This window comes from Symphalangus syndactylus, chromosome X, assembly GCF_028878055.3.
Source record: "Symphalangus syndactylus isolate Jambi chromosome X, NHGRI_mSymSyn1-v2.1_pri, whole genome shotgun sequence".
NCBI classification, from domain to species: Eukaryota; Metazoa; Chordata; class Mammalia; order Primates; family Hylobatidae; genus Symphalangus; species Symphalangus syndactylus.
The window spans coordinates 38,862,065-38,876,481 of NC_072447.2; the positions used below are offsets into that span (position 1 = coordinate 38,862,065).

The window sequence follows — 14,417 nt, forward strand, 5'->3', positions numbered from 1 at the left end:
TTTAAGCTGTTAATCACACAGCCACTGTATCCAGACTGTTGAGAAGCAAACTATCAGGCAAAACTCAGGGCGCGCAGCAAGAGGCAGTCGCTTTCCCAGGCTCTGGGGAAAACGAGCCAACCACCCCCACTCTCCTGCCCGCCCGCGCCTCCTTTCCGGGAAAATGGGCTCTGAGAACCAGAGCGCCCCTTCTCCCACGCGCCCAAATCTTTTCCCATCAGCATGCGTGCGCTTGCGCAGTCTCCAGGCGGCTCCTTTCCAGCGCCCGACCGCTTCTTTCTCCTGCTTTCCTCCGGCTTCCCCTCAGCTCTAGCTTTTCCCTAAGGGGTCATCACAGGGCGCCGAACGCGCGTCCGCGGGAAGGCCGGGGACGGAGCGCGGCGCGGCGCGGCACGTCAGTGGCCTTCCGGGCGGAAGTCCGCAGCCTCCCGAGCCGCTGATTGGCTTTCAGGCTGGCGCCTGTCTCGGCCCCCGCGCCAGTTTTGGGCTGGTTGGCGCGGAATCTGGAGATTCGGGACCATGGCGCCCGTGCACGGCGACGACTGTGAGATAGGGGCGAGTGGTGAGGGACAACTCCGCGCGTGGGGCTCCGGGTTGGGACAGTGGCATGATTGCCAGTGGCGGGGGGGGGGGTTCTGAGGGAGTCTCTGCATTATTTTTTCTGAGAGAGGCGCACACCCGGGTTTGTTTGGGCGCAGACCTTGGTGGTCCCGGGCGGGGGCCCTTCTGGGGTCAGACCGGGCTTCCTTTAGGCGCGGTTTGCTCTTGGACCAGAGCCTGGACGGATTTTTGTTTGGGAGGCTGTTTCACCTCTGCCATTGAGAGTCTCCACAGTCGATTGCGTTTCTATTTCTTTTGGTGAGTTGCACCCACGTGCTGGGTATAACTTTATTGAGACTGGCCCCGTGGGGCAATGTCTTGGCCGAAAGTATTTCACTGCGATCTCCCTAAGTATCCACTTGAGGGCTTGAACAGAACAGATGTGTCCCTTTTTGTAGGAACTTCCGGGAAAATTTTGTACATTGTAACTAAGCAGGAAAGAAAGCTCTAAGTGCTGTCATCCGGGAATAACGCGTTTTGTATTTTTAGGTAATGGGTTTCTACTTTATGCATTAACAGTTTTTCTTTCAGATTCTTTGGAAAGTTCTTCAAGTGCTGCGTAGAAATCCTGTTCACAATCTAGTCATTCCTGGTGAAGTTTCAAAAAAAATGGCATCAATTTAGGGCATTTCGAATCCCCTGTATGTCACTCCGTTTGTCAGGGGTATCTTTTATTTCCAAAAATAGAATACAAAAATGCAAATAGATTTGTCTGATTTTTAAGTGTTCAACTAAAGCGTGACTTCAGTTAACTTCTAACTTAAAATCAGATGCTTCACTTTGTTAGCTCAAGTGTCACCTCTCCTGTCATTCAGATACCTCACCATTAATGAGAACTCGCTTCCTAATCAGCTTCCTTTGCATTCACCTAGTTGTGAGTCACAGATTTCAATTTGTTCTAGCCGTTCGTTTTTTGAGACTATTTTGGAGAGTCGACCTGCCTGGATTACAGATAGGAAGTAGGGTGTAAGTATGTGAACAAACAGTCTTTGCAGCCCTCTATCAGTGATTTGCCACTAAGCCCTTTCTTCATCCTAAAAACTACGTCATCTGTGAACATCAGGAAATCACTTTGGAGGATACTGTGCGATCTTGAGACTCCTCTTAGGTCATGGTGTTGATTAAGTAGTTGCTGGGGACTTGTGACTGGAATTTTTCCTTTAGAGCAGACTGAAAGATTGTTACCTGAAAGACTGCTGTAAGCTAGTGTCTGTCTGCTTTTGGGGAGGATAGAGATACTCCAGATGGTAATTTTGAAACAAATATTTAAACCTTTGTAACTGGATTTTTTCATGCTTACTCTTTTTTTGCTAACTTACCTACGTGAAGCGTTGGAGACATACTCCAAAAAACAAAATGTAGGCTTTTTTTTTTCTTCAGTATTAGCAGGCAGGGCACCTTGATAATGGCAGTGAAAAGCTGAAAGGTCTATAACTAGCTGTTACTATATATGAAAAAAGATCAGGGAATTATTATTTAGTTATTTTTTTTGAGACGAAGCTTCCCTCTTGTTGCCCAGGCTGGAGTGCAGTGACGTGATCTCAGCTCGTTGCAACCTCTGCCTCCCGGGTTCAAGCAATTCTCCTGCCTCAGCCTCCCGAGTAGCTGGGATTATAGGTGCCCACCACCACACCGGCTAATTTTTTGTATTTTTAGTAGAGATGGGGTTTCACCATGTTGGCCAGGCTAGTTTTGAACTCCTGATGTCAGGTGATCCACCTGTCTCTTCCTCCCAAAGTGATGAGATTACAGGCGTGAGCCACTGTGCCTGGCCAGGGAAAGTTTAATGATCAAAAAAGCAGGTACAGTGGTTCATTCATTGGTTCATTCAGCAAATATTTATTATATACCTACTAGGTATAAGCCTTCTGCCAGGCTCTGGCATTATGATGGTGGGTAGGCTGGACATGATTTGTCTTCATGAGGTACAGATGGTGAACATCTAATCATATGCAGAAAACGGCTTTGCTTTATTTTTGCCTTCTAAAGCTAGACCTCGGTACTCTTAGGTATGGTGTGTGTGGGGTATGTGGATGTGTGTTTGACTTCACACGCGGAAACGTTACATGAGCCGCTCCTGTATTGCTAAGTGCAAAGTAAGATAGGCATCCTCATGTAATCCTTAACAGATTTTGAAGCAGACATGATTATCCCCATTTCACAGATGTGGACCCTGAGGCTCTACATCAGTCAGAGCCCCTATTTGTAAGCTGCAGGAACCAACTCTAGCAGATGGGTTAGAATTTGTTAGAAGAATATTGTGTTCACAGAAACTCCAGGAGGACTAATAAGCCAGCCTGGGAGCTATTTAGCCAGGAACAGTGAGTGAAATTGTGCCACAAAAATGGGCCAGTGAGGAGGTCATTGCCAACCACGACCAAGTACTTGATGCTATAGCTCATACCTTAGGACACTGCTGACGTTGTTGCCAGTTTTGTAATCCTCCTGCAGCTGTTGCTACTTGTAGAATCTTTTAAAAACCATGCACCCTTCTTTGTGACACTAGCTTCTGATTTAATGTCTGAGCAGGTGTTCCTAATTGGTAGAGCTTATTTTATATGCCCATGCTCTAGGCTGCAAGGGTGTCTGGGAAAGAGCATCAGCCTTTTCAGCTTCTGTAGTGGGACATAGGCTCTGTGTCTCATCAAGACTTATAAGGGGTGGGGGCCTGATTTCACAGTTTCAGATGCTAGGCCGCTTTAAACAACAAGACACCAGTCTGCTGCTTAACTGGTTAACTGGTGTTCTCATGTCACCCAGTAAATGGCAGAGCTGGAATGTGCTGCTTCTCCCTAGTCTGGTTCTCCTACTCACTCTACACTCTCTTGTCGAATTTACCTTGCACACTGAGTTCTCTCAGTTTCTGAATACACTGTGCATTTTCATCCCTTTGTAATTTGGCTCATGCCTCTTCTTTTGCTTGTGCCACTTTTTACCTTGTTCTCTGTGAAATTTGACTCCTTTTTCTAGGCCTGTATTGGAAACCTCTCCTGTGAAGCCTTCCTTGATTTTCCAGGCAAAATTAACAGCTCTCTCCTCTGTACATTTCCTCAGTACTGAGTTCTTACCTTTTCTGTGGCACCATGTTTATATTGTGATGGTAATTTCAGGTACTTTGCTTTACTTGACTGGGGGCCTCTTTTGGACAGGCAGCTCTGTCTCATTTGTGATTGTACCCTAAACCCTGTGTAGTGGAACATTGTTGCCTGTGTAGTGAGTGGGACGTTGCCTGTGTAGTGAAACATTGTTGCCTGTGGAGTAAGTGCATTTGAAGACCTACAGATGTCAGGCGTCAAGGGAGTCTTGAGGGGAATACACTGAGGCCAGCTTTTCACTTTCAGGGGTCATGTTCAGTAATCTTCAAAGCCTTTTCATGTAGGCCTGTTCACGATTTTTGAAATCATTTGAGTGACATCCAAGTTTTTGTGGCTGTCATCATTAAGTACCTTTATTCCTTAATTTTTACTTAATGTCTCTCTGAAAATGGATTTAAAAGTCAAATGTGAAAGTCAAACAATAGAGTGTGATGTTGTAAAGAGAGATTCCATTTCTAGAAAGCTAGAAAAAAATAAGATCTCTAATTATACCTTACCTTTAGGCTATAGTCTCCAGCAGTTTATTGCCAGCATTTGGTACATGTTCTTTAAATTGTATCTTCTATTTCAGTCAAACACTTAGTCAAGCAGCTTAATGTTGTTATGAACATTCTAGTGGGGTTGGAGTTTTAGGCTGCCTCTTATCCATACTTCTCCTTTTCTTTGCCTGCTCCTTTATAAATTAATTAGCACCAAACACAATAAAATACTAGATTTCACAGACATAGATGGCAATCATGCTGAGCCTAAACTCATAGTTGACAGGCAGCACTGTTATGCTTGACTTAGTTTTTCATCAGTGGGTATGTGAAAGTCTTTAATTCTGTGGATGAATTTTTTTTTTTTTTTTTGAGATAGAGTCTCCCTCTGTCACCCAGGCTGGAGTGCAGTGGTGCAATCTCGGCTCACTGCAACCTCCACCTCCTGGGTTTAAGGGATTCTCCTGCCTCAGCCGCCTAAGCAGTTGGGATTACAGGTGCCTGCCACCACGCCCAGCTAATTTTTGTATTTTTAGTAGAGATGGGGTTTCACCATGTTGGTCAGGCTGGTCTCAAACTCCTGACCTCAGGTAATCCACCCGCCTCAGCCTCCCAAAGTGCTGGGATTACAGGCGTGAGCCACCGCACCCGCCTGAATTTTTTCAGTGTGTATGTGGAATGGTCAGTTTATGATGACCAGAGCATGAATAATTCAAAAGTTGAATGAATAAACACTGAAGTCCTCTGATATTTCAGTAATTTTTGACAAACCATTTAAGTCCCTGTAGTTATTTTAGTAATGTCCTGTGTCATAACCAACCGAGGCCTTGAAATAAGTGATATACCAATAATCCTCTCAAAGCCATCTTTGTTAAATTTCTCCAGCCCTCAATCTGTTCGTTCTTTGAATTTCTGGGTACTTTGTCTGAATCTCTTTTAAGGCATTTATTACCTCTAAATATTGTTTAGAGCCAGTTGCTACTTGTCTCCCATGTTAGATAGTAAGTTCTGTGAGTACAGAGACCATATCTTTTTTATCTTTGTTTTTTTTTTGTTTGTTTTTTTGTTTTTGTTTTTTGAGATGGAGTTTCACTCTTTTTGCCCAGGCTGGAGTGCAATGGTGCAGTCTCAGCTCGCTGCAACCTCCGCCTCCCGGGTTCAAGTGTTTCTCCTGCCTCAGCCTCCCGAATAGCTGGGGTTACAGGCATGTACCATCGTGCCTGGCTAATTTTGTATTTTTAGTAGAGACGGGGTTTCACCATGTTGGCCAGGCTGGTCTCCAACTCCTGACCTCTGGTGATCTGCCCGCCTCAGCCTCCGAAAGTGCTGGGATTACAGGTGTGAGCCACCACGCCCAGCATGTCTTTGTGTGTCATAGTGCCTAGTACTTTGCAAAGAGTAGATGCTCCTTGAAGCCTTTTAGATATTGATTAATAGAACACAAAATGAATAGTGCTTTTATAACCCACTGGATTACTTCTGGCTGGTCATTTCTAATGGAAAGGTGATAAATTAGCTAACAGCTGATCTCCCTTGTTTAGTGTCTCCACAGGATATCAGTTGAATTGGGAATTTTCCTCTTTTTGGAGAAAAAAATGACAGTGACTTTAATTGTTTTAACAGGATCTTAGAGGAACTTTCTGGCGAGTCATGTATATTTGGATATGTATGTTTGGTCATGAGCTTTGTGAATTATTTACATTATAAACATTATCTACTTGTATATTACTAAAATTGTATGTTATTGTTGGCTAGAAACTTTTCCTTTGTGTTTGAGGGAAGATGGCTGACAATTTTGTAACACCTCTTGTAAATTTTTTTTTTTTTCCAGCTGTGTCAGATTCAGGGAGTTTTGTATCTTCTCGAGCCCGGCGAGAAAAAAAATCAAAGAAGGGGCGCCAAGAAGCCCTAGAAAGACTGAAAAAGGCTAAAGCTGGTGAGAAGTATAAATATGAAGTAAGTAACCATTTTTCTTCTTTATTCTTCCTGTGCATCATCTAATTCATAGCCTGCAGGTAGTCTTGTGTCACCTTTGCCCCAGATTAGAAGTACTCATATATTTTAAGCTTTTTGTAATGGGAATTTATTAGTATTGGACAAGTGTGGGTATGAGGTAGATTTACAGATCATGGAGAATGCTCGACCCTTAAAGTTCCTATAAGGTATTTTACAGATGATTTTAAAATTCCAAAATGAAAGTACATAGCCATATCTATATTTTTCTTATTGGGCATGCTGTATCTATGGTAAGTCCCATGGGTTTGTTGGAGTCATTTAGAGGTGCTTTTACTTACTCTTAAGGTATTGAGCAACCTAACTAAGTGCTACTTCTTGGAGAGAACTGTTCTTCGTAATCTCATTTGCAAGGGTAGTGGCAGTGGAGACTTGGACCTTAACTTCTGCCGTGTTCTGCTTGTAAGATTGAATGTGATGCTGTTTTGGTTTTCCTCTACCCACTGTTTATGGCCTGCAGGTCAAAAACAGAGTGGCCACCATCTGCATAAATATTGTCTAGCATCACCTTCAGGGCTCCCTGAGTATCTTAATTGCCTTATGGCCAGAAAGTGATTAACCAATACTAGAAAATAACCATAACTGATAGACTTTTTGAACTAACATATTATTCTAAGTGCATTTACCAATGTGTTTATTCATTTAAGCTTTTCAATAACCAAATGAAATTAGATGCTATGATTAGTAACATTTTGCAGGTGAGATATCCGAGGCACAGAAAGTTTAATGAGGTTACAATGGCAGATCCTTTGTTGAACCCAGGCAGTCTGGCTTCAGAATATGCCTGTTTAACCAGTTAATCAAATAAAAGAATATTTGCCATTTGTCACCATTTGTTCAAGTTAAGTGAGGCAACCAGATCATAAAAGGTTGCTAAAAGGATTTCAGTAAAACAGGAATAAACTTTTTTTTTTTTTTTTTTTTTGAGATGGAGTCTCGCTCTGTTGCCCAGGCTGGAGTGCAATGCCATGATCTTGGTTCACTGCAGCTTCCACCTCCCAGGTTCAAGCGATTCTCCTGCTTCAGCTTCCCGAGTAGCTGGGATTACAGGCGCCCACCACCACGCCTGGCTAATTTTTGTATTTTTAGTAGAGACAGGGTTTCACCACGTTGGTCAGGCTGGTCTTGAACTCTTGACTTCAAATGATCCACCCGCCTCGGCCTCCCAAAGTGCTGGGATTACAGGCGTGAACCACCACACTGAGCCCAGGAATAAAACATTTTTAATGTAGGTACTTGTATAAAGGAGTTCCATGGGTCATTTCAGATGTTGGCACAATGTGGCTGATTTCCCTTTAACACTATGATGTTAATTGTATGGCTGTAAGAGTTCATGCTGAGCAGTAGTAATGTTGTTTTTAAAGATTTTGAGTCGAGATGACTTTTTACTCAAAATGATTTTTAAAAATAGTTTTCTGGTATCTCTTTGATAATATAGTGAATCACTTAAGAGACAAAGTCTGTCTTCAGCCAACAAAAATAGTAACGCCAGTTCCCCTCCCACCCCAAAAAAGAAAGTTGGTCAGTATAGTAATATTAATTGGACTATTTTGCCTCTCTGTTGTTAAAAACTTAATTTGGTAAGGCAGGTTGTTTCTGTTACCAGATGGTTAAAGACCACATCAGTATTTGCCAGTGATTCCTGTGGAGTAGGCTAAAAAGGAGGTGAAAACTCAAATCCTGTAATTATTGTAAGCCTTATAGGTTTGACAGAAATCCGGTCAGCTCTGGCCATTGGATTCCAAAAGCTCTGTCCAAGTTTTTTCCTAGGGTATTAACTCTTCAGATGGAGTTGTTTCTCCTGTACTCCATTTGAGAAAGGTAGAACTCTTTTTTTTTTGAGGTGGAGTTTTGCTCTTGTTGCCCAGGCTGGAGTGTGATGGCGTGATCTTGGCTCACTGTAACCTCCGCTTCCCAGGTTCAAGTGATTGTCCTGCTTCAGCCTCCTGAGTAGCTGGGATTACAGGCGCCCACCACCATGCCCAGCTAATTTTTGTATCTTTAGTAGAGATGGGGTTTCACCACGTTGGCCAGGCTGGTCTTGAACTCCTAACCTCAAGTAATCTGCTCACCTCGGCCTCCCAAAGTGCTGGGATTATAGGCGTGAGCCACTGCGCCTGGCCGAGAATCGGGTACTTTTTTTTTTTTTTTGAGACGGAGACTCGGTCTGTTACCCAGGCTGGAGTGCAGTGGCATGATCTCGGCTCACTGCATCACTGCAACCTCTGCCTCCCAGGTTCAAGCTATTCTCCTGCCTCAGCCTCCTGAGTAGCTGGGACTGCAGGCATATGCCACCACGCCTGGCTAATTTTTGTATTTTTAGTAGAGATGGGGTTTCACTATGTTGGCCAGGCTGGCCTCAAACTCCTGACCTCAGGTGATCCACCCACCTGGGCCTCCCAAAGTGCTGGGATTACAGGCGTGAGCCACCATGCCCAGCATTTGTTAATTTTTAATAAGTATCTATGAGATTTTGCAAACCAGCCCACCAGAGTCTCATCTGGAAAGTCACTGGCCTTTCCCCATGGGCAGCTGCAGCAGTGGTGTTTATCTTTTATTTGTTGCTTTAGCTGTGCAGAGGTTGTCTGCTTTACTCATACCAGTAGCTCATAGTGTTCTGACCCTCTTGGAGTCAGGCGGCCAATGTGATTGGAGGACCTGCTACTCTCTGGACTTGCCTTTCAAATAGCTCAGCATTTAAGTCCTTGTGCGGTTTCAAGACCTGAGAATGGTGGGGTTTCAGTGGTAATACAAACGGGGTCACTCAAAAACTATTTCTGGTTTGCCTGTAGAATATACAATATGTTTGTTATGCTAATTTTTGGAGGGGGATGGATGAGGGAGATTTTCCTTTTGAATTGTATTTGGTTGGTTGAACAGGCATGAAAATTATCGTCTATTCGCAGAGCGTACATCAGCTAGTGGAGAGGGAAGTGGCATGCCTTACAGGTTTGCTAAGTGTAGGAGAAACCAGTCTAGAAATTACAAGTGAATAATTCCCCAAAGCAGCTAATGAAGAATTGGCTATAATTCAGTTTGTTTTTTATGAAATAGATGAGTAATTGATGGTATGACAAGTGTATTATGCTAATGGAATCATTTAATATCTTATGTTAACACCCACCTAAAAGGAATACTAAGTTAATTGATGTCTATTTAAGGAAAACCCTGTAGTGGTGTTGAATGTCAGAACTCATGATTTGGTTGCAGCTACTCCTTCAGGCTGCCATTCCAGTTTCAATTTGACAATTTTTTCATCAGAATTGTTTAACACTTTCACTCTATTTGAAGCTTTTTTTCTGAAACTTGTATAATGGTAGGTCGAGGACTTCACAGGTGTTTATGAAGAAGTTGATGAAGAACAGTATTCGAAGCTGGTTCAGGCACGCCAGGATGATGACTGGATTGTGGATGATGGTAGGTGGGGCGGGGGTGGGGGCGGGGATGTTTCGTCCTAGGCACTGTGTTAGTTGCTTCTTGTAGATTCTCACTCATGTAGTGGAGTTGCTGCTTTGCCTGGGCAAATGTAAGGCACTGTTAGGATCTTACCTTTGGTTCGGATTTTCCTTTAATTATTTGAGGATGAGGAAGCAGAATAGCAGGACATTTGGGGATATTTTGGAGAATCTAGGCACATACCTCAGGATGTAGTATAAATCCTCCAGGTAATGGCTGTGTAGGAATTGGGAGGAGCCCCTTGTCTATGGGGCCAATGCACAGCACTTGGAATTAAGGAATGCAGGTTCGGGATCCATCGTTCCTACTTTCCAATTCTATGACCTTGGACAAGTCACTTAATCTCTCGGCGCCTCAGAGTCTTCATCTGTAATACGAGGATAAGAAAACTACCTTCTCCCAGAGTTGTGAGGTGTATATGAGGTTCTAGGTATGAAAATTAACTTGGTCAGTAGAAAGCACCATACAAAGGCTGGTCCTAATGTCCTGTGCCCCTTCTGAAAGCTGACTGGTTCTCACTTGTAGGGTCTGACTTCATGGCCATGTGAATGCTGACCACAGGGAGCATGTAGATTGTGCCTGTGACTATGTTTCTACTTCTGTAATTGGATTCAGCTATATTGCCAGTTTTCCCCTGTAGACTGGGATATCTCTCTGGGCTTGTGGTAATCTTGATTCTTTTACTTCTTATTCTTCTAGTAGAGTAAAACTGCTGTAAAGCATCCTATCGTGGCAGACTTTGATCCTTTGGGCCAAATCGTTTCCTGAGGTCACCTAGCTAGGTATAATATATATCATTTGGTTTTGACTCCACACCTGCTGTGTGGATGCTGTGCATTGTCTGACACCTGTGTGAACAGAATTCTGCTGCACTTAAAAATAGCACAGGCCAGGAAAACATCTGAGCAGGTATAAAAGCTTTTTTTTTGGTCATGGCTAAAATATTATTGGCCACTTTTAGAAATTTGATCTCAGTATTAAATTTTGTCCCTGCAGATGGTATTGGCTATGTGGAAGATGGCCGAGAGATTTTTGATGATGACCTTGAAGATGATGCCCTTGATGCTGGTGAGAAAGGTACCTACCTTTTGTTTTCCAGGGTGTTGTTTTGAGATTTAAAGAATTCTCTAAAATTAGAGATGACTTGATACTCTGATAGTTTACCTTTGAGAGAAAGACCTAACTACCATTGTTTTTAGGTATAGAATATGTTCTAATATGAAGAGAAGTATGCTTATGTGGAAAATTAAACATAAAAAGCAGAAACAACATCAGGAAATGAAGTTTCATGTCTCTGTTATTCAAGTAGTGTGGTCTTTACTTATTTTAAAGTTTTCAATCCTGTGGTCCTTTAAAACTTGCTGATTTTGAGGGCTGCGACAGTAATTGATCTCTTTTAATTCCTCCTGAAGTGATATACTTAGAATTTTAGCTCTTTGCTAATTGTATAGCACAATAACAAGGTTTAGAACTAGAGTAATCAGCTTGCTTTGTCTAATTGAAATTTAAAATAATATGGATGAATGTGTCAGATTGTCTTAGCTGTACAATTATTGGCAATTTTTTTTGAGTAAACAATCCTGATTTAGTTCCTGTAAAATGAGAATGAAAATTCTCTTCAGTATTTTTTTTTTGTTTAGTTTGTTAATTAGCCTTCTACTACTGAGTGGTAGATTGGGGTCAGCAAACTATGGCCCTCTCACAACCAGTTTTTGACAAAAAGTTTTATTGAGATACAGTTCACATACCATACAATTCACATATTTAAAGTATACAATTCAGTGGCTTTTAATATAGTCACAGAGTTGTGTAGCCATCACCACAATCAATTTTAGAACATTTTTGTTACCCCAAGTGGAAATCTTGCCTGTTTTTGTGTGGCTCTTGAGCTAAGAATAGTTTTTACGTTTTTAAGCGGTATTTTAAAAATAAAAAATGCAAAGAATATGTAACAAAAGAATATGTGATCAAAAGCCTAACATCTGTGCTGTCTTGCCCTTTACTGTCTGGATCTTCATATGCAGAATAATATTTTGCACCATTAGTTTTCTCTCTCCTTCCAACCACGTACACAGACTTTTTGCTCAGTGAACTTTTAGAACTTCAGTAGTGACCTCCTAAGAATGAGGATACTTGACTACTTAACCACAATAACATTATCATGATATTACCTAATATATTGTCTATATTAAAAGTTTCCCAATTAGCCCAATAGTATCTTTTAAAGCTATTTTTAAAAATGCAGACTGCATTTTTGTTTTCATGTCTCTTTAGTCTTTTTTAGTGTAGAACAGCAACACCTCCCCCCGCTCCGCCCCAGCCTCTTTTTGTCTTTCATGACATTGATTTTTAAAGGGACCAGGCTGTTTGTTTTGTTGAATGTCCCACAATCTGAGTTTTGCCTGACTGCTTCATTGTGCTTAGATTTGGGTTAAATATTTTGGCAACAATAAATAAATATTTAAATGCTTTGTCAAGACCCACAATATAAAGTTCTGTCCTTCCCATATCAGGGGCATATAATGTCACTTGTACCATTATTGTTGATACTAAGTTTGATCTTTTGGTTAAGATGATATTTTTCAGATTTCTTCCTTGTAAAGCTACTTTCCTCCCTTTTGTAATTGATGCTAAAAATAGGGGGTGATAATTTGAGACCATGTGTATATCCTATTTCCCCATGAATTTTTACCCAGTGCTTTTAGCATCTATTGTTGATCCTTTCCCTTCTTTTAAAAATTAATGCTTCAGACTCATGTATTTTTAAAAGATTTACTGTTATAATTCAGTAGCCATTATTATCATTTTTCCTTTTTATGTTCAAATTATCTCAGATTTGGCTGGTGAGAGCCCCTTTAAGCCACCTCCTGTGTTCTTTTGACATGGCTCCATCAGTCTTTGAGCATTTCCTTGCTTTCTGGGCCAAGAGGATAAGACGTTCCAGGTTTAGCTTGTATTCTTCCTGCCTTGGACCTGGAACCAACCATTTCTCCCAAGAATCCTGGTTCCTTTTAGTGGGGAATGGTATCCAGATATGGGAGATGGATGTACTCATTGCTATTGGGGTGTAATTCTAGGCCCTTTCAGTGAACAGAACAAGGAAATTATATATGTCATGAGTTCATACGGATATATTTGATTGGTTGAAATCCAACATCACTGGGTTCTTTATCTTCCCAATTCTATATTTGTATCTGCCTTCACCCTCAATGAAAACCCTTGTCTTCTAAAATACACACAAAATAATGTCAGAATCACTAAATCAATATCTGTACCAACAACCTTTCTAAGTAAAATTTATGATTTCTCTACAGTTTTATTTGTTCTTGGTATATATCCTAAGGTCTATAGTCAGAGTATTGTGTTCAGAAGCTATATAAAGTAATTTTTTTGTGTGTGTTGTATCGATTTACTACATAGATTCATTTTTTGTTTGTATTCAAATTTCAGTTTTTAAAAAATCCTTTTAATTTTGCTTCTGAATATTGTAAAACATATGATTTAAAAATGAAAATCAGTAACTTTTTTATTAGTTTCTGGTTTATTACAAAAAAATAAGCATATGTGTATTTTTTTCTGTGTGTGATGTTATTTATTTATTCATTCATTTATTAGTTAAATTAGAATGTGTGAACCATCTTCCTGGTTCTGCCAACCTGTATAATGTGGAAATTTTCTACACTGGTACCATTTGTTAGCAATGTGGCTAATTGTGTATTTCTAGTTTGTGTGAGTCCATGAAGAAGAGAATGAGCTCATGTGCCACTTTCATCTCCCTGAACTGAGGAGGCCTATGTTAGAGTTATGGTTCTATTGTTGTTTTTTGTTTTTTTTTTTTTTGAGACGGAGTCTCGCTCTGTTGCCCAGGCTGGAGTGCAGTGGCGCGATCTCGGCTCACTGCAAGCTCCGCCTCCCGGGTTCACGCCATTCTCCTGCCTCAGCCTCTCCGAGTAGCTGGGACTACAGGCGCCTGCCACCACGCCCGGCTAATTTTTTTGTATTTTTAGTAGAGACGGGGTTTCACCGTGGTCTCGATCTCCTGACCTCGTGATCCGCCCGCCTCGGCCTCCCAAAGTGCTGGGATTACAAGCGTGAGTCACCGCGCCTGGCCATGGTTCTATTGTTAATTGGCTGTGTCATCTTGAACTAATCCCATTACCTATCTGGACTTGAGTTTTTGTCAGCTGTAAATTAGGAGGTTGGAATGGACAGTGAGCTTCTCAAAGAAAGGACTCATGTCCTGGTAATCTCAGTGCTAATCACAGTAGTGGACTCAAAGTAAGTATGTAGTTTTGTTGAATAAAGGAGCCATCTCTGTGTTTCCATAGTCATCATATTATCTCTTCCGAATAATAAGTTACTGAAGAGAATGATTTGATCCGGAAGAGAGCTGGTCTTAGAAATTCTTATTTCGTGCTTTTCCACCGCCATTCACCCACAAGTCCCCACTGTTTCAGTGTCCATTACTAGGAGCCCAGTAAGGTCACAAGATCCTAGGAAGGAAAATGGACTTCTGCAATGTACTTTAAAGACTTATAAGAAATTACTAAGTTTTCTTAGAAGTAAAAGGTCAACTCTTTATGGTGTGGATCTAATTCCTGGGATGGTGTTTTCAAACAGAGAAAAATGGCCGGGTGCAGCGGCTCACGCATGTAATCCCAGCACTTTGGGAGGCCGAGGTGGGCAGATCACCTGAAGCCAGGAGTTCAAGACCAGCCTGGCCAATATGGTGAAACCCCATCTCTACTAAAAATAGAAAAATTAGTCGGGCGTG

At 41.7% G+C, this 14,417-nt stretch overlaps 1 protein-coding gene across 10 annotated transcripts in view; it reads left to right on the forward strand.

The window, feature by feature from the left end:
• The first annotated feature begins 311 nt into the window (after positions 1-311).
• POLA1 (DNA polymerase alpha 1, catalytic subunit) overlaps positions 312-14,417 on the forward strand; it is a 298,585-nt gene continuing 284,479 nt past the window's right edge. For 5 of the 10 annotated variants that reach the window (XM_055269502.2, XM_055269500.2, XM_063634748.1 and 2 more), the window contains exons 1-4: positions 424-562; positions 6,006-6,130; positions 9,508-9,604; positions 10,640-10,720. In XM_055269502.2, the coding sequence (XP_055125477.1) occupies positions 520-562; positions 6,006-6,130; positions 9,508-9,604; positions 10,640-10,720 (346 nt within the window). In that variant the 5' untranslated portion in view covers positions 424-519. Of the gene's footprint in view, positions 563-6,005; positions 6,131-9,507; positions 9,605-10,639; positions 10,721-14,417 lie in introns of all 10 variants that reach the window. The other 5 variants (XM_063634747.1, XM_063634746.1, XM_055269496.2 and 2 more) reach the window with 4 other exon arrangements.